A 24236-nucleotide genomic window follows, 5' to 3' on the forward strand; every position below is an offset into this window, starting at 1 on the left:
GTGAGGGGTAGAGATTTGAAATACCTAAAATTAGGCGAATAACTTAGCGACACAAATGGTTGGAATGGTTAATATTAGCTGAAAGTACCGTTAATACGTGGTTATTAAATGGTTGAAATAGTTGAAAGTAGCTAAAAGTGGAAGCTAAATGGTTGAAATAGGCCCACACGCAGTTAGGTAAAAGCAACAAATAAATTGTTGCACAGCGAAAAGTAGCCTCATGGGTAAGTGTTTTAAATCGCAAAGCTAACTAATGGATACAATGACATGGCTAGAGGCAATGGGTACATTTTTGAAACTGAAAGCTGAATTAAGGGATAAACACTAACGGATGTTTCCTTGAAATAGTGTACCTTCCATTGTTGGTTGAAATGGTCTTGCTAAAAGTACTAAACAGCTGAAAAAGTCAGCTAAAACTTATAGATAAATGGTGGACATGTCAAGCTTCTGCTTCTGCTTTACGTCGCGTTCAATAACATCCAGTTTAAAACCAGTTCAAATGAGCGCAGCTGGAACATGACGGGTGGTGTCAATGAAAAAACGGGCCCCTATATAAGTTCATTGGACAGGTGTGTGCTCCTTTAATCGCAATGCACACAAAGTCAGTTTTGCTGTTGAGTTCAGCGACAGGCTTTAAAAACCCGCACCTGATTTTGTTAACATCTGACTTCCCCCCCGGTCGCACTGCCAGTGCGCCTCCTCCTCCCAACCCACCAATGGGGAGCACCTATTATAAAATTATTAGCCTCTGTTGCAGCACTTCATTCTCTCGCACCGGCAGTAGGCGGTATAGCAAAAGAGACGGAAAAAAATGTGGAGTGAACCCAGTCTCCTCCGAGGCTGGCGGACAAGACCGGGGAGGCAGCCCGTGTGATGCTGCTGCTGCTGCTGCTGCTGCAACACCTCTGGAGGCGATGCAGGAGACGCGGTGCAGCAGGCGCTAAAGGAGGAAGGCGGTGTAGCCTATAGGAGGAGAAGACCAGACAGACTGCTACAACACCGCTTGATGGGGGAGAGAGGCAGAGGGAGAAAGAGCATAAGCAGCCCATGGTGGAAAAGCTAAGGAGAAGAAGGAGGGGAGACAACCGACAGGCGCGGAGATTAGGTGACTGATCCCGTGATCGTCCGGTTTCGACGGAGACCCCCAGCCTTAAAAAAAAAAAAGAAAAACCCCAAAACATGGTGGTGATGGATCTGCATTCAGGTAGCCCCCCTTTTTTCCCCTCCTCATGCTTTTTAATGACTAGCCACAGCATAGCGAATAGATATTCTGTTTCATGTTTTTGGTGATGGAGAGAGTGGAAAAGGGTGATGGTGAAGGAGAGGTAAGGGGGGTGGGTGGGAGGGTGGCCCATATGAATTGTATTGCGCTGGATTCAAACGCAGTGGAGCCTCTACACAATGGGGGATCATACTGCAGGACACAGCTGCTTATATGTCTTTTCTCTATTATATCTGAGCTTTTCTAGCGATGGTGAGGCAGATGTTTTGGATGTTAAAGAGTTGCAGATTGCAGCCTCATTGAGCAGAGATTGTCCCGCCGCTTGATTTAGTGATTCCTGTAATGGTCTGCAGCGGGGTAAAGAGTTTCTTTGTGTGAGTTGGGCTGCCTTATTAGTATTGCTACACCTTTTAGCTCATTAGATTTAGATGGTGTTGTGAAATAGCATTATTTCTTTGCAATGGCTATTTGGGAATTTGATTTTGTGATGCAGTTTTGTTCATTTTTCCCCGCCTCTTTCTGTATGTGGATGTGTGTTACAGCTCTAAACAACAAAGTGAGCAGGAATTCAGTCATGGCAAGGCTCGTCATTTCCGTCCTGCTCCTGTGTGGATGCCAAAATAGGTAAACTAAGAGACACATTTTGAACATTTAGTCCATAAAGCTTACTGATTGTATTATAAAAGCAAAACGTCTTAAAGTTGTCATTTGCTCGATCCTAAGTTGCATTTTCAGTGCATTCAGCAGTGTCGTCACAAGTTCTGATTGCTCCATCTGCAATGTTGTAAATGAAAGTCTTGGATATTCATATATATTTTTGCTGAGGATTCCTGCCAGCACGGCCCTCCTCTCTGTGATTGATCGCATATCCGAGCAGCACTCTGCAACAGCACCGCTTAAGTGGCTGTCCTGCACTCAAGAAAAGCAAAAAAAGATCTTTGGCAATGCCGTCAGTAAATCACTGGAATAGTCCACTCTCATCGGAGTAGATCAATGGCTTTTGGATCACACGCTCAAAACCCAGCTTGTAACCTTGTCCTCCATGTCTCTCCCTGGTAATTCCTGCGCATGGACACTGTGTTCTTTGTAAAGACAAGAAGAGTGGTAATTTTCCTCATTTTCTAGCCACAGAGAAGGTGCACACCCTCAAGACATAATGCTTCTTGCTATATTTTGAGGGGAAGCTCATTTGTTTATATTTGGATCACGTGTCAAAGCCTTAATTATCTCTACTGGTAGTTGTAAGCAGTCCTTATGTTCAATAATTAATCACAACAAGCCTGTCCTTAATGCGGCGAGCTAATTAATCACAATAACCGTGTCATGTTTGACGTCCTGCAGTCTGTGACGTCAGGATGCTGTTCCTCCTAAGGGTCTCTTTACTCTTGTTTCCTCTCCTTTCCTAGTCTCTGCCTGTCCTCCTCAGAGGCTCAGAAGGAGGCGGCCGCCAACGACAACAGCACAGTTTTCACGAGGATCCTGGATGGGCTCCTTGATGGCTATGATAACAGGCTCCGGCCGGGGCTTGGAGGTTTGCTGGGGACCAGTTATTTCTTCATTTAGTGCATGCAGAGCCACATATGAAAACAAGTCATTATTCTTACATTCATTCTGATATGATGCCACATTCGAGCCTCCCAGCATGCAAACCTAACCCGTTAACCTGGACTCTGCGGGAGGCCCCGCGCCCCGCTGTGATTCCACGCACTGATTCCAGGGAAATGCTCGTAGACCAGCTGACACAAGGGTAGAAACTGTGCAAGCAGATGTTAGTTTTGCTCCCACGTTGACTAAGGTGAACGCACACACATGTTGTCAGACGCTGCGATTCCTTCTGAGCCGAGGATCATGAATGCATGCAGCCTTTTCTTTTATGGTGGAGAGCATAAATCAATCAAGCCATCTTCAACACAGCCTGAATTCAGTGTGCTGTGGTGTTTTATTCACGCTCTTCACGCTGGCAACAGGAGATAACCTTGAGAGCCGACAAATTGCCATTCAAAGATGGATATTTTCTTTTCTAAGGGCGACTGAAATGAAAGCTTTTCATTTTCGCCATCCCTGACTCCTTCCCTACCTTGTTCACTAATGGCTTGGCACTTAGCTGCGTTTGTCCACTGATTTCCAACAAGCTTTTTATTTTGTCCTCAAAACTCTGACATCCACATATGTACAGTACATGTCCCATTGTAGGAAGAAACAAGGCTTTTTCATGCTGAACGGCTGATGTGTCATGGCAAAAGCCTGCTCTCGCATCCTGGTAACGGTTGCTACCCTTGACAAGAGGGCCTATAAATACATACCAGAAAAACATTCAGGCCTTCATTCAGCATTCAACAAGCTCCTCTCCATAGCACGACCAATCCCAGCTCACCAGCACCAAATTTATATGCATAAAGGAGATTTTGTTGGCTTTGCTTGTACAAATGACAAGAAATGACATGCCACCTTTTCCACATCAGCTTCAGAAGAAATGAAATACGGGAGAAATGGTGGAAATGTGCAGATTCAGATGAGTACTGAGAAAGCACTGGTTCACTCTGTAGCTACAATCAACTGATGTGGAGTTTGGAAACGGCACAATTGATGTTGAACAGTGATTTTGTTGCTCACTATTTCCTCAATGTCTTTTTAATTTGACCATTTGAAGTTCTAAGGAACCAGTTTTTCCTTTAAACCGGCTGCTTTTTCATGAAGGTGGAGCAGCCTCCGGAACTAGAGCTGCAACTGTTTGCTGATTAGATGATCGGCAGAAAATTCATCTGCAACCATTTCGATACTTTATCTTTTAAATGTATTTTTAAGCAGAAACACTGAAAAACATTTTCTCGTTTCAGCTTCTCTGATCTAAAGTTTTGTTGTATTTTTTGTATTATTTAATTGAATATCTTTGGGTTTTGGACTGTTGGTAAAACAACACAAGATATTTGAAGATGTTACCTTGGACTTTATGACTGACTAAATGATTAATCTAGGAAATAATTGGTGGATTAATTGATGATGACACGAACTGGTAGATGCAGTCTTTGGAAAGGCACTACTGAGCAGTTCCAATACAAAATATACACATAAAGTGGAATTTTCTTTCAGTCTTAACAGACTTTTGATGTGGCTGTGGTCAGAGAAGAACATCTCAAATATCAGGAGGCAGACACTGAATTGCGGATGACTATTTCTCTTAAATCTGCTTCATTTCACTTAAATTATAATGCTTTCAATGTCTTTTTCTGACCTCTTCTCACCCTAAACCTTCTCAACTGTTCTCTCTCAACAGAGAATGTCACAGAGATCAAGACGAATATTTTCGTCACCAGCTTTGGCCCCGTGTCTGACACAGAGATGGTGAGTCGATCAAAAGCGAACACTATGGATACAGCGTGCTGGACAAACACACACACAGACACACACAGACACACACATCTCCAAAGTCAATCCAGACTCCTGTAGATATTTTTAGACGGAAACATATATTTACATTTCATGAGACTGGCAGCGCCGCTCCTGTCAGAAGTACACTCATGTCCTAGTTGTGTCTTTGAAGATTGCTTCTTTCTCCTTGTAAATGAGACAAAACGAATGCGGACGACTTAAACTTTTAAGATTTAATGCAATGTGGCTGGCCTATTCCAACTTGTTCCAAATGATTCATCCCTTTATGAATCCATTCTCTTATGACCTATACGGTTCCACCTGGATAGCAAAACGCATTAAATCGCTTTCATTAAATCTTCTATTACACCCTGCCGTATCCCTGGCATACTTTGACACGGCAGTGATCAAACTCGCCACTTTCCTATAATTGACTTGAAAAGGGTATTGACAGGGGCACTAGTTTGATTAATGAAATGTGGCAAGAGACTTGAATGGTTTTGTGGTCCATAAAAGCTTGTATGCCAGTCTGCTCACAGCATCATTATTCTGTGGGATGGAGGATTGTATTTGTTTCGTGTTCGTTTGTTTTGGGGGCTTTTTTGAGCTTGAGGCGTGTCAATATTTCACACAAGAGCTAATTTATGATGATGGATTTCTACACCGCAATGTTTGATCAGCATATCTTTGAAATCTTAGTGGATTTATGTAAGCATAAAGGAGTTAAGGAGCGAGTGCAATGTTTGACAATTCCCTACTCACTGACAATTGACTGTAAAGAAGCAAGTTAAATAAGCTTTTCTGTCTCAATTTACGTACTTTCTTTGTAAACAACATTTAGAACTCAATTAGGGAAGAATTCTGTTTAAAAGTCCCCAATTTTATGAGTCTAAAAAGAAAATGACGCTGCGACAAAGTCACGAAACAGAAACTGACACCATATGCATCTTTAAATTCTAAACACCACAGCAAGCGATGCTGTGAAGCTGAAGAGACAAGCAACCAGGCAACCATCTCTGAAAAAACGCAGTGAACGCTCCATCCACAGGAGGCTCTTTTGCCTTTGGCATCTTTTGGGATATAACGATTGGCAAACATGAGACCAGAGTGCAGTTCACATTACAAGGCTTCTGGGTCCAAACTGTTACCTCTCACAGCTATTTTGGGGCAAATGTGCAAAAGCTGAAGCTCCCATCACTTGCCTATTCCAGCAGAACCCTCTTAAATCCATCTTTTACTTGTGTCCCAGGAATATACCATAGACGTGTTCTTCCGTCAGAGCTGGAAGGATGAGCGCCTGTGCTTCAAAGGGCCCATGGAGATGCTGCCTTTAAACAACCTGCTGGCCAGCAACATCTGGACCCCTGATACCTTCTTCCTTAACGGCAAGAAGTCTATTGCTCATAACATGACCACGCCCAACAAGCTGCTGAGGCTGAAGGATGACGGCACTTTGCTTTACACCATGAGGTGGGTTGTAACACAGATGTTGTCCTCTGGCGTGACGGATTTGCATGAACACTTTTGCTTTTCACATTTTAAAGACACTGAATAATGAACTGCGGCTAAGTGCTTTGCTTCATAACAACCCTAATTATAAACCCCGGCGGCTCTAGAGAGGTAGAATTGTCTGCAGCACAGAGGTTCAAGGTACAGTTTCTTGAGTCTTAAAATCCTTACATGAAATGAGGACACCTCCCACTTATGTTCAGCACTACTTTAAGGGGAGGTTTAAAAGTACATAAAAATGAAGAATAGCAAGCAAGGCCAAGTAATGCACAATCCAGCTTTGAACTCAGAGAGAAAAAACAGGGACAGAAACCCTCAGGCTGTGATTCAGACTGTAGGAGAACAGTGTCACCTAGTGGTCAATCAGGTGAATTTGATTTGAAGTCCTTATTACAGTGAGAGTAAAGTTTAGTAGACAGCAAATTTTGCAAGTATTTCTTTAAATTTCTGGTAGTTTTTCCAACTCTTTTAGCTTTTTTTTTTTGTTTTTAACTCAATTTGATATATTATGAATGAAATATAATATCATTATCAGTGTGAAGTGTCTCTTTAAATGAAGCGTTTTGAGGAAAAACTGCAGCAGGATATCATGCATTATGAAAAGCAGCCTCATTGTGAACTCTAGTATTTGGCAGTAATGTAGTGGTAAATTAGAGGGGAAAAAAACGATGGAAACAGGCCAACAACCAGATGGTGATCACTATAAACTAAACCACCGGTATTTACACGGCGATGGAAACATAAAATATCCTCTGCTTGAATTGAGGAGAGAATAACAGCCCTCTGAGGGACAAATTGTTGTTTGTGTTTAGTGGAACGCCGGCGTAACCACCAGGACTCACTGTGACCTTTGGACCAGAGAATTAGAATAATGCTGTGCTTATCCTCAGGAGTTACTGTAGCCGCAGGACTTAAGAGTGACTGTATCACGGATGAGAGCACTCTATCTGATACCAGTGCCACCCACAGGGAGAATGATGCTGGATGGAGGACAGATTATCCATATGCAATCGCCCTGACATATATACATATCCGAAGAAGAGCGTATTTATAGACGCGTCTTTGTCGCACGCACCAGACGCACACATGAACGCAAACCGTGGGAGTCAAGCATGTTTTCTCCACTAATCAGTTGTAGTGACGCTCAACTTTGACCTCAAGGCTTAACAAGGAAGGGATTGCATGCATGTGTGTGTGTTCATTTCCATATGTGTAATATTATGGAAATCTATGCACACATGTATTTATATCTGAATGTAAAATTGGACACATGTGAGAGAGAGAGAGAAAGAGAGAGAGCTTTTGCTTCCATAATCTAAAAATGGCATCGGATTCGCTGCCACAGTTGAAATACAGTAGCAGTAGGTTGCTTCACTTGTCTAATTGTTACAGTACTGTGCTTGTCATTACCGCCGGAGCTTAACCACAGGCAGCGCTGGTTTTATTTCCTGCATAAACGCACACTTACACACGCATATGCGCACTTGCAGGTCACAGTTAGCTCAACAGTTTTTTTTTGTTGTTGTTTGTCTGTTTGCACGTCATGTTAGCGTAGCATCGTCATAAGGCCAAAACCTGACAACAATCTGTATTCTGCATTCGGCCTTTTATCCATCCACAGCCAATGACCCTATGACCCTTGTTTTTTAACGACACTGGCTTCACGTCCTAATTGCTCGGGGTCCCACAGACTCCACTGTTGCATTAAAAATACAACAATAACTCCAAATTCAAACTTTTCATCCCTTCAAGTAGTTCTCTGTATTTTCTTCTGGACTTAATAAAACCTGATATGTAGAGAAGTATTTAAAGTAGTACCCCTCCCTTTATTACCAAGAAAAGACTGCTCTGCATGAACAAATGTATCTCTTTTGTTTGCCAAAAACACAGAATAGTGACATTATACTTTATATGTTTTGGATGAGTTACGCCCCAAGAGATGTATAACTCCACGTCACAACAAGCTGTTCTAAAACTCAGTTAGCATTAAGCCAAATGGACGTATTTGTTAGACTTAATTATTACCATAATTAGAGCACAGAGCACAGATCGAGCATATGCATTTCTGATATTTTACAGCTACACTCCAACCAAATGGTCATTTTCTGTCGTGGTTATGAAACATGTCATCTGTTTAAAACTACGCTTATAGTCATAAAATTAGGAAATATCAAAGTTTGGACTATGATGGAGCTGTTAAGAGTGTGCAGGACACCAACTGAACATTAGGGTTATTCAACAAGATGGATAAACTACTGTGTACTCGACCTTATGAGCTACAACTTCTCCAATATGATCAAAAAGTCGATTATTTTGAGTAAAAAGCATCAAGTATGTGGAGTATATGTAGAGCACCACATATGCAATTCCCCCATTCACTCAGTGCACACACACACACACATCCAACACAGATACTACTCTGAAAACATGTACTATACACACTAGGAAGCATAGATAACTGTCATGTAACTGCACCTTACAAACATTACATCCTCCTTCACACACATTCGTCATGAAGGGGGTCAACGAAAAAACTCCTCTCTCTTCTGTTCCCCGACTAAACGTGATTGTGGCGCCGCATCATTTGGAAACCATTACTGCGAGGAGGAGCGGTTGCTTTCACAGAGCCTATGCATTTGTCTGTATGGATAATTCATAAATTTCCCCTTTTCACAATCCTCAGCAAGCTTAATGCACATGGGCTTGATGGCGGCCCATTATAGCCGGATGCAAGCAACGCATACGCTTTATCAGCTGGTTGGAACTGCTATATGACTACAGAACGAGTGCGTTACATGCCATTATCATTACGTACAGTTGAGCTGCCGTTCTCATTCATGCTCCGAGTGGTGCCTTTAGACGGGGGGCCTCCGAACTAATCATTTGAACATGCTACCATACCGACAGATTGTGTAAGCGTGAAGTATAATGCAGGTTCCTTATTTAACCTTGTGTTTTAACACGTCTAACCGTTCAGGTTTAGTGTTTCATATAAACCCCGCCCTCGTGAGACTGACTGTGTGTGATACAAGCTGTGAGTGAGAAATGTGCTTGTTAGTGTGAAAAGACAGATGGTGCAGCATGGTGGCGGCTCAGTGGTTAACACAGCACAAAGCCCCTGGAATCAAAACTCAGCCCTTTCTGTTTTGTCCCGCTGTCCCCAGTTCTTGACTTTCCTGCAAGGTCAGACGTATTAGAAACTCTAGATTTCCCACAGGTGTGAAGCGCCGTATGCTGGTCTGTTTCTGAGGTTCGACCCCCAGCCTTCCTCTCTGTCCAAACAGGCTGAACAGAATCATGAGAATTATTCTAATCTGATGTTTTCCACCCATATTTAAATTCAAACTGCACTGGAATACATAGATTCTGACTTGTAACGGACAAATCACAATACACCCCAAATTAAAAACAAGTACTTTACAGGCATCCCTGTGAACAGACACAAGGCCACATGAATTATTAGAACATGGCATAATAGCCAACAGCCATGTTCTCATTTATTTATCCCAAAGACACTCTTTCCTCTCTTCCACACACAATCCGTCAGTTGTTCTAGGCACAATAATGTAATTGGATAATCCTGCACTGATGTGGAAAGCCCAAAACAGTCCACTCTGTAGGGACCAGAGGTCTTATCCCACATTGTTATGCTCTGTTCACTTTAATGATATAATTGGGAAACCTCCTGGAGTAGATACATACTGTACAGGCGGAAGGTTCTGAAGCATAAAAATAAAAAAACGCATGACCCAAGAGGATTTGGCCACATCTTGGTGACACGGTTGTTATAAAGATAAAAATATAGTTCAGTGAAGGAAAATGAAAGATAATTCACCTCATTCTGTAGCTAATGTTGAGGTTGCTCACGTGCCTGAATGACTAAAGCAGAAAACAAAAGCCGATGTTCAGAGACAGCTAAATAAATGTACATTTTTGTGCACTGGCTTCCACACCACTTAATTCTCCTTCATTAAACTCAGTGAATCCACATCATCATATCACTGTTTCACTGTTTAGCATCAAGCAATGAACAACAATACCCAGAGGGACGTGATTCAAGCTAGAGCAAATAGCTAAAATAATGATAATAATAACAATAATAATGAAAAAATAATGATGTGTGTGTGCTCGAGTTCTATGCTTGATGTACTTCATCTTGTGGTTCTTTTAGGACACTGGGAGGTACCATCATAGCAGCTAAAATGACAGTCTTGAATGATTGTGAATGACAGGCAGAAAATTAGATTTGAAAAGCTATTTTCTGTGTGAATGATTTAAATAGTCTGATTGAATAAATCTGAGTGGAGCAGGAGATAGGCTTCCCTCTGCGTCCTTAGCGATTCAAATGACGTTCACCCGGAGGCAGAGCTAAGATTGCGCGTTTACATTCGTATTTGAATGCTCTGCATGGACAGGTGATTGGCAGGGCAAATGATGAAGGACTAGCATGAGAGTTGTCATTGGATCATTAAGAAAATAGCTTCCCTCTCTGTGTTGGAGAGACGAATGACAGTCTGTGACCACTAGGTGGTAGTATTGCCACTGTAATACCAGCGTTGCCGAGAATGCATGTGTCATTCAATCCCCCATATATGCTCCACATATCTCTCTTTCATGAGTTTATGTCCTTTTAAAAAGACTGTTTCATGGTTATCACTGCAAAAGTAGTAATGTTGTGACTATCCTTCCTTTTTGGTACCCTGTAATTTCAGTGACAGTAGTTGTAGCTGTTCCTGTAATTGTACAGTGCTCTGTAGAAGAGATCCACTTAAATGTTTAAAGGTTAAATGGTGAGTGTAAAACAAAACAAGCCACTAAACTCCGTAAATTGTGCATTACCCCCTCTCACAACGTATCAATTATAAAATGGTGACTGCTAAAGTAAGACCATGCTACGTGGTTAATGGATATATTGTATGTGCTTTGCCTTAGATTGACCATATCAGCAGAATGCCCCATGCAGCTGGAGGATTTCCCCATGGATGCACACGCCTGCCCTCTCAAGTTTGGCAGCTGTGAGTAAAACCTACTTTCATATTCATCTCATTCTTCGGCACATTCTAATCCCAACGCAATAATTCATGCAAAAGTTTAATCTCGATTTAGGGAACAATGAGGAATCGTTTTAGACAATGTTGGATAATTGATAGATTGCTGCAGCCACTGCGGCTACAGGTGACATTTATAGCACAATGCTAAAAACAGTTTGTCATTTCGCTAAAATGCTAAGACATCGGAACAGTAATGACACAGCAAAGTGCATCATAGATCAATGTTTTCCTAAAGTTAAGCTACCTGTCAGACCAGACCAAGTAAGGCCATAGCAGCAAAACTACTCAGTGCAATGAAGTGAGCAATGGTGTGTTTTATTGCCTCTGAGTTCAATATGTAGGAAGGAAGGAAGGAAGGAAGGAAGGAGGACTGTGCTATGGTGTTGTTGTGTTTGGTTTTCAATCATCAACCCACTGGGAGAAGCAACATATGAGTAACTGAAAGTTGAAGTGTAATGCATTGATAAGAAGAGGTCACTGAGAGAAGAGGAGAGAAGAGAAGAGATTACTTCATGTTCCCCAGCACTTAATTAGGCCAATGATCGGAAGGGCTTTCCCCAATGCCTTCTTAACAGGATGGCTTCTCTGTGTGTCCTACCAGTGAGGACATGTATAGAAACTTGAGTGGCCCTGAGGGTATTTAAAGACAGATCTGGCTAAATGCCACATCTCAGGAGCCTCTTGGGCTAAAAGGATGAGGCTCTTATCCCCAGCTTTCTGTGAGACGCCGTCCAGCCACACTCACTATGTAAGGGAAGCACTTTTGAATGCAATCCAATTATAGTGTAAGGAGCTGAAGGGACTTCCTATGGCAGACACCAACGTAATCGCCCTGGTGCAATGCCCTACAGGTGAGAGGTCTAAGTGTATAATAGGAATAATGTGTTGATGGTCACACTGCATATTCACAAGTTGGCTTCATGCATGTTCACATCTTTTCTTTCATTGGTCTTTGTTGTGGCGTTGGGACTAACTGTGGCCCCTCCATCTGGCCTGACAACCTCCTGATTTAGCCTTTGTCCTCAGGTGGCATAACGCAGCTAAACCTCCACATGACACTGCAGCTAATGGGCTCCACGATCGCTACAACACGATTAAACAGTTAGCGCTGCACAGCAAAAAGAAGCAAAACAGGCTAAAATCCCTTTTCTTAAAATAAACAAAATGGCTGAAGTGCCTGACACAAACATTGCTTTAGTCCAGTAATCTGTCACAACACGAAACATCATTTTGACTGTATCCACTGTTTACTATTGTCATCAGTGGGGGATGAAAGGAGACAACATCCGGTGTAATGAAAATGGGCAAAATTAATCCCCAGTGTAAAAAAAAAAAAAAAAAAAAAAAAAAAAAAAGTCACCAAATCTCTCCATCCCCTCTCCTCTTTTTTTCCAGGATGTCATGATTTTAGATTTCATTACTGGCCTACAAAGGCAGAGAGCAGTGACCACAGAGGCAGTGAAGCTGACAAAAAAGGGTTTTAAGAGTTAAAGGGTTTTCAGGCTGGCACGCAAACTGCATACACTTAAAAAGGTTATACGGCCTTCATTTTATGCCTTTTAAGGCTGACTCTTTTACCCAGAAATCATTGCAACAGAACTGATACCTAAAAATACAGATATTACACTCATTATACTTTAGAATTTATAGAATTTATATTATTTTACAGTCCATAGACACATTAATTTATGTATTAAATATGACTGTCTGTCCATCCACTATGAATATTTATATTGAAATTAATGAAGTAAACTAATTTACACTTTAATATATTTCAACATGTGATTTAAAGGCGACTCTTGCATCTTCATGCTTCACACTGAAAGACTTACCAATATGTCATCTGATCAGAATGAACGGCAATGGGAAAAGTCAATAGCTTTAGCTACAGCTAACTGTGGCTAGTTGGCTGTGTCTCTGTATTTCTGCATTATGGCTTTGTAGGTCAGTTATAAGCACAAGCGTTGGCCGAATGTAATAATAGACAGTCAAGTTAGTCCAAGTAAATGGCCACTAATCCCTTATTCTGGCCTGCACTACCTGTAGGCTAACCTAATTTAGCTGCTGGCCTTTAGCCGTATAGCTCTCAAATAGAGGAGTTAGAGTAATACCCTAGTTCATTGTGAGCACAGTCGTGTGTAGCATTCACTGTAATTCACAATGTATTTCCATGCTGCGCTTTCTTATTTTACTATCTTTGGGAGTTAGAAACATTAGTAGTTGTGGAATTGTTGGTGCACCAGACACAAAAAGCTGGAAAACTCTGTGATAAACTTTAACAATCCCATAAAGTCCGCAGCAGTGAAAGGCCGCAGGTTGAAGCCAACTCATACAGACAGGAAGAACGATCGCAAAGGAAAACTACTTTCTCAGAAATTACAGCACGATTACCATAATTGAAAGCTCTGCAGCGAAAAACAGCGAGTCATTTGAACTTTGGAAAGCTGGTGTTTATAGCGAGGCGGCCGTTTAGACACAGCGTACTCCCTGAATCAGCGCATAAAGACGCAGGTGATGGTGTGAGGTGCGCAAAACGTGGTCACCGAGCTGTGGGAAAACAATAAAATATGGTCTTATGAGTCATCTCTCAGCCTGTCTTGCCTTCAACCCACAACGATCCCGCTGAACATATGTAGTAGTGAATCATTTTATGATTGCTCTCCTTCTTGGAGCCTCTCATATTCGCAGATATGAATGTCTGAATAACGCCTTTAAATAAACTTGAGCACTTTCATGAACAGCAGAGAGAAGTCTGAGTCCTCCTACGATACCCATCACTAGAGCATCAATGAATCTTCTGGATAAGGATTTCCTCTTTAACGACAGTCTGACATCAGTTCGGGACTTAGGATCAAAGAGAGGGTTGAAGGTGTTCTAAAGCCAAAGGGGGCCCAGATTCTTACTGGATACTTTATGCACACAAACTCTGACTTTGTCTGCTAACTGCGGAAAAGGTTGGCTTTTTTAAGGCCGTGCTAAAAAAAAAACGACAACATGGGTTAAACAACCTGTGCTGGAAAGTGACATTTTGCAGTTATGAGAGTAATTCGCCATTTTCTTAACTTCATCCAATTTTTTGCTGTTGATATGCTAAACGAGTTTTACGTTCTCATACGGCACATATGCAGCACATTCAGCCCTTCGAATTCAAAGTCATTTCTGAAACAGTGGATGGAAGACGACAAAGAAAAAGCCTCGTGATTGTCACCTTCACCAGCTCATACAGCCGCGGCTGCCAGCAGATTTGATCAGCCGGTTAGCTAATCAAGCTAAAGTTGGCTTCATAACTTTGAAAACACTGTCTGCCGCTAACCTTGTCATGCTATCATGTTAGCATGTGAAAAGACTGAGGCTAAAACTACTTGTCACAAGCAAAGGTTAGCATCCTGACCGGTTGATCCATGCAGAAGACATGGAAATAATATTTTTTGATGCATCTAGAAAGATATCATTCACATGTGATTGTCCAGCACCGCATACTGATAATAGACAACACACTGAATATTCGTTTGTCGTTAACTTGTGTTGTTTAGGAAGGAGAAATCCACTGCATTTAATATTTCAAACAGCTTCACTCAGAGTGTGTACAGCTACTGTATATTAAGTGATGAGTTTAGCTGAGTTGTAGCTCCTCTCGCCTCACACATAAGACGGGAGCAGCAAAGCATTAAGCGTGAACTGTTGAAAAGTTGGCACAGGTGCACTGCCCTGCCTGCCAAAGTCTTTAGCTCTTCCTCTGCGTAATGAAATTCACCAATAATCCCTTATTCCAATCTAACTACCCTACAATTAAGGTCCCGGCCTTTGGCCCGACAGTGCCCAAATTTGAACACTACATACCTTGTACAGCGCTATCCAGCTTCCAAGTGAGCACCCAGAATGGGTATGCTCAAGCTAAGATGCTATCTGCTGGACAGAAATAAACAATGGCAACCCTCTTACACAAGCCCGTGCCAAGGGCTTAACTCGTGTTTGTGATAGTCAGCAAAATAAGTTGTAAACATTTGAATGTTTCAGTGCAGTTCTGGCTTGTCCTGTGTTCTAGTCATAGATATTTAATGTATATAATTGTGTGCTTCACGCCTCCAGGATTTCAGAGGTGATGAAAGTGCATTTGGCAGAAATTTTCCTGTGCATGTCCTCTTTTAAAAGTAAAAGTGGTGCTTATCATGGCAGAAAATCTGATCTCCATTCTATCCCCAGTATTAAATTGCCTCTTTTAGACGACATCAAAATAAGAAATGAATATGAAGTGAAATTGAGCATCTGCTGTAAGAGGGCTGATGCAGATCTCGTCTCCCTCATTATTTTTCCCTCTCAGCAGATCATTTCTTTTCCCAATTTCCCCTTCAGCCTGTCTGTTTTTCAAAGCAGATCTTCATCAATATTTTTCCAAATCTTAAGCAAGACGACGTGATCACAAAAGCTTTTCGGTGGCTGCTTCCATCCTTGAGGGTTTTTTGTGTGCAAATTCTTTTCGAAAATACGCCAGCAATCACAGTCAACACCATTAGTAAACGACTACTCGGCACATTAGAAAACTTTTTCCTTGACTGCTAGTTAAGGCTTATTACTGCACTGACTAATGTTAATTAATTTAAATTTATTATACTTATTATAAAGCATCATCAACGTTTCTAATAAATATTGGACTGAATCTCCAGATGTAAATATTCAGAGAGATGAATGAGAGAGGTGAATCTTGTCAGAATTCAGCCCTCACTAGGGGGCAAATGATGGATATCCAGTGTTTTTGCAGGATTCAACATGGAGAAATGAAATAGCTGGCTTCAGAGTGCGTACTCTCTTTTTCAGCACAAGTGTGATGCAACACATTTTGGTTAATCTGACTCGTTCTGGTTCCTGCTGACAGGGGAGCTCACCTCTGACCCAGAAGTGTGGTTTGAACAAAAAAAAAACCACTCAAATATCTACCCACACACATACACGGGCATGCAAGCGAAATTCTGCATTTGGCCTCGAGCCTGGTGAAAAAGTGCTAGACAAACACACAAACATAACACGAGCGACGACACGGCTGAAAGTAACTGTGACGCGTTACAAATCCATTCTGGATGTTTGCGTGTTGAAAATGAACACATTCAATTCGAAATTCACTCATTCTAAACAAGTCCTCTCTCTTTCTCTCAGATGCCTATCCAGTGTCAGAGGTGGTCTACACTTGGACTCAGGGGGCTGCAAAGTCTGTGGTGGTGGCCGAGGACGGCTCCAGACTCAACCAGTACCATCTCATTGGGCAAACCGCCGGCACGGAGGACATACACACCAGCAGAGGTAGAAGAGCGTACAAAGAGACATCATGGTCGTAGTATGTAGTAGTAAATAGTACTCAGCAGTCAGTTTTTGAGGATTAGTGAAATAAGGTGTGGCAGGTATAAAAGTAGCAGGAGTAGTACAACTTAATCCAAAAGGATGGCTTTGTCAGTGAAGCTGGCTACGTTAGTTGGCTGTGCAACAGTTCCACCTAAATATTTAGCAACAAGCATTATTATTATTACTGCTGTGTAAATCTCTACATTTGAGCTTGAACTGACAAAGAGCTGCTGCGCTCGGCTCGTGCGCGATAGACCTAGTCCACATCATAGTCTCGAAAACTAGCAAAGACACAATATTTGCTTTCCCATGAACATGGGTTTATTTTGAGTCAGGCATACATCATCCTGCTGCTGTAAATACTTGTCCTGTTTGAGAGCCCGGCTGCATTAGGAAATGACTCAGCCTTTTCAAAAGATAGAACTATGCCGCTATACATTTGTGACGCGTTTCGCGAGTTTCTTTTCATATTTTCATGTTGCTTTTACATGTTCACCTGGAACTAATGCGCTTGGAGTAGGAACATAATGAAAGGCTAATGGCATCGACGGTTTTGCCCTGTAATGGGGTTTGCTGACATCATGACAGACATGAAATAAAGCCTTACCCTTTCACCATTTAGACAACACAACATGAAATATATTATATAACATAAAGCATTTTAAAACCTTTTATATACTGATTTTTACTGTTTGCGTCCCTCATTGACTCACTCATCAGATCCCTCAGTCTTCTCTCTTACAACATTTTCAGCGCGTAATGGGTTTACAAGGCGAAGATGGCATCGCGATGGAGTCCTGTTAATTACTTCCTGTTTTTCAAAAAAGGCTGACTCAGTCGATGCACAACAAGACCCCAGTCAAAAGCTTTTTACAACCTATCATGTTTAAGTTAAATGAAGAATCAAGCATCCATCCCATCACCCTTATCTTCCCTCTTCTTGTGCGTCTTTTCCCTGAGTAAATTCATACTGTATCCGATGCATGGTAAGCGAAATACCAAATAACGTGATGTAACTAATTCTAGATTAGAAAAGATAAACGCCGGGGAGATGGTCGTGCGAGGCAGAGAGTAAATGTGGGAAACATTATCAGGAGATCAGAGTCAATGAGTGGAGGCCAGTGGAGGAGAGTAGCCTATCCCTCACACAACCAGCTGTCTACAGGCCCGGACAGCCCTGTCAAACAACACTTATCCCCGCATGAGCCCATGCGCGTGCACACACACACGTCCACACACACACACACAGCCACACACACATAGGGCTAGAGAGAGACCTGAGACCTAGGGTTAATCCCCCCATCCAACCACCCATCAGCTTTTGCATAAGAAGATGACATCACAGATCAGTGAGGGATTGGTTGGCTGGCTGAGTGTATCTGTGTGTTTGTGGGTATGTGCTCTGGTGCGTTTATCTTACCAAATGTCCTCACAGTGATGGCAGAAAACAAAGCGAGGACAGTTGAATCAGAGATATGGGTTGGGTTTAGGGCCATCGTTCAAGTAGAACATTGAATAAAGTCTTAGTTTTAGGGGTTACGATTGGAGATGTTTAAATGTGAAGTGTAGTATGATGGAAATAGCTTGATTTCAAATTTAAGTGAGGTCCTCACAAAGCTAGAAAAATGAGTGTGTGTGTGTCTGTGTGTATGTTGGGATTGGACAGCCTCGCTCTGACACGTGGGGGTGGGGTGGGGGCGGGGGCGTTGAAAGGCATCTGCTTAATACTCTTATGTAAAATGAAACTGTAATACACTTCCCTCCAGTTTCTAGTAGAATCATTATTAAAAGTGTGGATTTCCCCTGTTTTTTTTTTTTATTTATTTATTTATTTGCGAGCCACAACTGAAACCTTGCCATTGCTGGCTGACTCAGTGGTTTAAGCAAAGGGTTAAAGAGTTCATTGGTTGGGGGACTGAACGGCTGCCTTGCTGGAGGGCAAAATTGCTGTTTAACTGGCCGTATGGCTGGTCAGTGGGCATGTTAACCAGTTAGTTAGTTCAAAAGTTAATAAACAGCTGGCTAAATGTCTGGCAGACAAATCTCTTCTCTCATGCAGTGCCATTTTTAATGACTGGTAACTCAAATGGCCAATACATGTCTATGACTAAAGAATTCAGCGCCAGGTCTGAGGCATAGCGATAAGCAGTAAATGTTGATTGTTTGAAAATCAAAAATAAATACTGAGACTGACAAATCCTTAAAATACAAAACTGTAAAATTAAATAGTTTTATCAAGCAGTCTTGTGGGAAATTCATCCAGAATGAAAAATGGAAATTAAAGCTACCCTGTGGTTCTTTTTTTATTTTTGTAAATAAACAAAGTTATGTTTACATTCGGTGTTACTCACCAAAACCCATTACGTGTATCCTTAAGGCCTGACAGCCTCCTCCTCCATAAAGCACTCGCAAAAGCAGTTTTTTTTATATATTTTAAATCATGCGTGCCAGCTCTCCAAGATCAAAAACTCTGCAGGGTACCATGAAATGTGCTCAGTGTTTTCCATCACTAGTCCTCAGCATTAGCATGTTTTTCTGTTTTTCTTGCCCAGTAACCGTTGACAACATAATTTTCCCAAATGCCCAGAGGCTTCTGCACCGTCTACTGTATTTTATTAAACACATTTGTCAACTGATCAGGTCTGAATGGCCGTGCAGCGCAGCAGACTAACAAGCCAAAATTCCCAACAAACCCAAACAACACTGTATTGTTAGCGCTAATGATAGCCATGGCAGGCCGAGCACGAAAATCTGTTTCAATGTAAGAAGCTAATAATCGTCAGACTGTTCTGTTCTGGCCTCCTGTGACATTCAGTCCTCTTTGACATGTCATTTCTGTATGGAAATCCATAATTTACTTTGATTTGTTTCAACATCTAATCGCTAGTCGAGGTTATTTTATATGTATTTGTACGTCAGACTGTTTACCTGACATTACCTTGTTTGCGCGACATCAGCAAACGGCCATCTGGTGTTCTGACTATTACAAGAACATGCTCAACATTATCTGTGAATTCCATTTAGGCGAAGGACTAAAAGCAGGAAATCATCATTCATGCAGCTCAAAGCTTCTGTCTGGAAAGCGTCCAAATCGGTGGTGGAGATTGCTGATGAGTTTGAGCTCGGGGGTCACATTCTGTCCAGAAGGTTAATTTACTTTCTGTACGTGTTTGACTCTCTTGCTAATAACTTCCACAGCACAAATATGCCACTTTTAGATATATATCACTTTAAATGGAATATTACCAGCTCATGCATCATGCATGGGAAAACAGCTTCTCACAGTTCTTTGCATTGCAGGATCCTGCAACATGAATATAATTAATATTTCAGTATGTACAAGTCTGAAGAGCCTGTCCAGAGCAGGTAATATAACAAGTCAGATCTCACAGTTAGATGATATGTTCCTTAGAAGCCAAGCATGGCTGGACTGCCTGGGTCCAACATGGCAGCACACCATCAAAAATGATCAAGTTTGAATATTAAGGGCAATAAATGTCCCCCAAAATAGGTGCATTTGCTGTGAAGGCCAGTAGATTATTCCTTACCCTGATAAAAAGTGAGGTAGAGGCAAGCTGTCACCTGCTTGATTAAAAGAAGTCTGACAGTCGCCTGCTGTTTTATTGGGTCTAGACAAAGTAATGAAGCACTTGTAAACCCGAAATTCAAAACAGCAGCCAATTAATGATCGTCTGGCCTTCCTTGTGTCGTTATTCTAAGCAGCAACATTTCGTCTCCAGGCTCCGGCTGCCACGGCCTCGACGAGAACAAAAACTGAGACTTCTCCTTTTTAAAAATCAGTCAGAAAAGTTTGAGGTACGGATGCAGATATGTGGGGAATCTAGATGGTGACATCATTAACTCTCTCCACAAATCAAAATTGTTGTTGCTTCACCTCGGTCTTGTCAGCTAATGATTTCCTGCAGGCTAATGGATTTAGCCTCTAGGTTTTCAGGGCATCGCGTCAACATAATTTACCAATGTGCAACTTTTTAAACTGTTTTTCATACTCGATCTTCACTCTTCCAGCGATTTAAAATCCCAGAAGAACAAGATGTCAGCTGTTTAAATTATCTTTAGCATTAGATGCTGGCTGATAATGAGCTTAGATCTTGCAAACTCATGCATTGAGGTCCGTAGCTGAGAATACTGGACGGATGGGATGTTGTGAGGCTTTAATTAGCACATCTAATCTTAGAAAACACTCCTCTTTGAGGACATGGAGGAGGAGATTAGTCTGCAAGTTTGTTCTTTAAAGACTTCTTTAAGGACATGCCTTCTCCTGTCTCAGACATGCAGCAATATCCTAAAATAACTCCCCGACTCTAAAATTAGATAAGGTATACTATAGCAACACTTCTGTCTACACTTTTTGGGGACTTGTAGGGCTTGTACAGAAAATGCTTTGGAATATTTCCATTTGCATTAGTTTGGACCTCTCTGCTTCCCTTCAGGCAAGGCAATTAAAAGCAAAAACGGTTATTTTCCTACTCACCAGTTGACCAGCATGGCAGCATTGTTCCCCGCCATAAAAGGAAGTTCCCCTTGGACATTGTGAAATACAAATCCTTGGGAGAAAAGCAATAAGATCCACCAGAGGAACATGTTCCTCCTCATTCCTCTGCCCCCAGTCCTGTCAGGATCCATGCATGAAAGGCAAAGGTGACCCTGGGGTGTCCCAGGTCAGCAGCACCTGAAGTTGACGGGGTAGCTGGGAGCCAGACGGCCTGGAGTCATGAGGGCGTCAGAGGGCCCAGGTGATGGGGTCGCAGTCAGAACTAACGGTGCTGTGGATCTCCCGATCGAGGCATGGCCGTGGTGCTTATGTTGATAAGTGTGGTGTGCACGGAGCGCCTGCAAAACAAACAAATTTACCTCACTTTCTGGCTGCTGTCAGTTGATGCTGGGATGCCCACAGTGCATTTTCTCAATTGCTGCTTCTTCCCTTCGCACCCCAGCCAGTCCCATCAAGAACGTTTGATCATTATTCCACAAACAGCTGCCAAATAACAAAAAAAAAAAAAACAGCATAAAAGATAGAAACTGTCCAGACGGTTAGCCCCCCTCCATCCCACCAGTGATTAGCAGCAGTGAGTGTCCCTCTCCGTGGCTTAGAGTGTGTCCTGAGGTGTGTGTCTGTGTGTGTGGCGGCTGACAGCAGTGGGAAATCATGCTTCATGTGTGTTTCGGAGTGTGTATGTGTGCGTGTCGGCGCCTGGATTGGCAGGGCGGGGTGGGCGGGGCTTAGAGCTCTGTGAGGATCCCAGGACAGGAAGCCTCAACCCCTCCCCCCCCCCCCCCCCCCCCCCGCCACACACACACACACACACACACACCACCACCACCGCACTCCCTCTCTTTCTCTCACTGATGGCAGGATGCAGATTGTAACCAGGGATTAGGGAGGTTCAAAAATCCGATTTTGCCTGGAGAAAGCCTCGTGTATTACTCTGTGTGTGTGTGTGTGTGTGTGTGTGTGTGTGTGGGAGGGAGAGAGAGAGAGAGATCTGCTTGTTTACATGTGCCCCAGTGTGTGGAATATAGTCATCGGGTTTTTCATAGTTTACAGCGCCTGCAGTCGCAAACTGCTGCTGGCGAGAGGATTTTTTAAAGCCTCAAATGCAATCTTCAGTTGTTTAACTGAATATTGTGTCCCCACTCTCTCTATCTCTCTCTCGCCTCACTTCCTCTGTCTCTGGATTTACCCCGAATTGTCACCGCCCCATTGTCCAATCCACAGACACTAACAGCATAATAATCTATTGTCATGTCCTCGCAATAATTAACGCCGCTTGCTCTCATTTTTCAGTTTAATAATGGATTTGAAGTCGGGTTCATTTCGCCGTTGCGTTCAACTGAATATGAAATCTCTTTATCCCGGCTTCATTTTTTAACTGTTCCACCTCCGCCGCTTTCCATTCTGCAGCTCCCACCACCTCTAATTATTTCATTATAGAGAGGAGGAGAGATACATTAGTTGGGGGGGGAGAATGAGAAGAGTTTATGACTACTTTTAAAAGAATGCTTTGTGCCTGTTTTATTCAATAATTGAGCACCTGGACAGTTTTAGATACTGTCAGAGTTTTGGTGATAAAAAGTAATTTAGCCGGGAAGATTATGTTGGCTTATGTGTAACCAAGCACCTGTGGTGCTGTAAGGAGGTCAAATCACACATTAATAGATTACACTATTTGCCCTGCTGTGGTTCAGCTTAAAGCAGATATCATTCAGAGACATCTAAACACTCGCCGTGTTTATTGTCCTGATCTAACTTTATATTCTTTTTCTTTCTTTCTTACCCCCAGGACAGTACACAGTGATGATGGCCCACTTCTACCTGAAGAGGAAGATTGGATATTTTGTCATCCAGACGTATATGCCCTGTTTCATGACTGTAATCCTGTCCCAGGTGTCTTTTTGGCTAAACAGAGAATCAGTTCCAGCGAGGACCGTCTTTGGTGAGTGAAGCCGCTTGTTTACTCATCTACTTTTTTCCTTCACATTTTATTCACCTGAGTAATATTCCTGTCATGCACGTTCACGCAAGGGAGAATAGCAGCGGTCGCCCGCTGAGCAGCAGCTCTGCAGTAGCTGGCCGTTAAGAGTTATTAAAGTGGCAACCTTTGTTGAACGAGGGGAGGCCGTTGCTCGTTTCCAGCCGGCTTTTAGAAACTCAATTAAAAATTGTCGCGGCCTTTGTTTGCACCCAGGGGTGACCACTGTGCTGACCATGACCACCCTCAGCATCAGCGCCAGGAACTCGCTCCCCAAAGTGGCCTACGCTACGGCCATGGATTGGTTCATCGCCGTCTGCTACGCTTTCGTCTTTTCTGCCCTCATTGAGTTCGCCACGGTGAACTACTTCACCAAGAGGAGCTGGGCCTGGGACGGCAAGAAGGCGCTGGAAGCACAGCACCCAAAGGTACGGCTACCGGGCACTAAACTGCATGTTTAGTGGATACCATAACATCAAAAACTGAGATAAAAAGAAACAGTCAGCCTGGCTCTGTCCATCTTACCATCAAACGTTTTCTTTAACAAATCACTTTAGTATCCATGTAATGTTACAGAGGTGTTCCCAAATGACAGATCTGACATGTGTGAAAGGATTCTTCATGTTTCATCAGAATATCCCTTCACAGCATTGATTATTATACAAATTGCTGGCTTCAATATAACCAGAGGTGCCCAGGAAAACTCTCATGCATCTGTTAGCGGCTGCTCTAAAACATGTACCTGCATATTGCAATCATCATGAATAAAAGAGGAATTCGGCGACACAGCAATCGCTGCATTTTACCAGAATGTTTTGCCGCTGTGGAATCACTGATCATTCCAGACAGAATGAAACACATTGATTATCTCAGGCTGAAACCACTGGTAACAGCAGACAAATGAGATCTGTAGAGGGCTTAAATCTAACTCACTGCTCAATGTCATCTGTCTGGCAGAAACGAGACCCCATGGTGTTGTCGAAAAAGCCCAACAACGTTTGCTCAGCGAGCGTCAACTACACCCCCAACCTCACCAAGGACGTGTCCATCTCCACCATCTCCAACACGACGTCGGTGCAGCTCCGGGCCTCCGAGACCAAGATGGTGGACCCCAAGAAGACCTACAACAGCGTCAGCAAGATCGACAAGATGTCGCGGATAGTGTTCCCCGTCCTCTTTGGAACCTTCAACCTCGTCTACTGGGCCACGTACCTGAACAGAGAACCGGTGGTGAAAGGAGTGGTCACCTCGACGTAA

The 24236-nt window shown here is 42.6% G+C and overlaps 1 protein-coding gene across 2 annotated transcripts; it reads left to right on the plus strand.

The window, feature by feature from the left end:
• Positions 1 to 1179: 1179 nt before the first annotated feature.
• On the plus strand, positions 1180 to 24236 carry LOC121627504 (gamma-aminobutyric acid receptor subunit alpha-5-like). 2 transcript variants are annotated; one of them, XM_041966431.1, is made up of 10 exons: positions 1180 to 1204; positions 1765 to 1846; positions 2629 to 2753; positions 4497 to 4564; positions 5841 to 6061; positions 11033 to 11115; positions 16303 to 16446; positions 22791 to 22943; positions 23196 to 23407; positions 23937 to 24236. In XM_041966431.1, exons 1-10 carry the CDS (start codon positions 1180 to 1182, stop codon positions 24234 to 24236), a joined length of 1413 nt encoding a protein of 470 aa, XP_041822365.1. The 2 variants fall into 2 exon arrangements, with proteins under 2 accessions (XP_041822365.1, XP_041822364.1); XM_041966430.1 differs by lacking the exon at positions 1180 to 1204 and having other exon boundaries at positions 1710 to 1846.

Source organism: Chelmon rostratus, chromosome 24 (genome assembly GCF_017976325.1).
Source record: "Chelmon rostratus isolate fCheRos1 chromosome 24, fCheRos1.pri, whole genome shotgun sequence".
In the NCBI taxonomy this organism is placed as follows: Eukaryota; Metazoa; Chordata; class Actinopteri; order Chaetodontiformes; family Chaetodontidae; genus Chelmon; species Chelmon rostratus.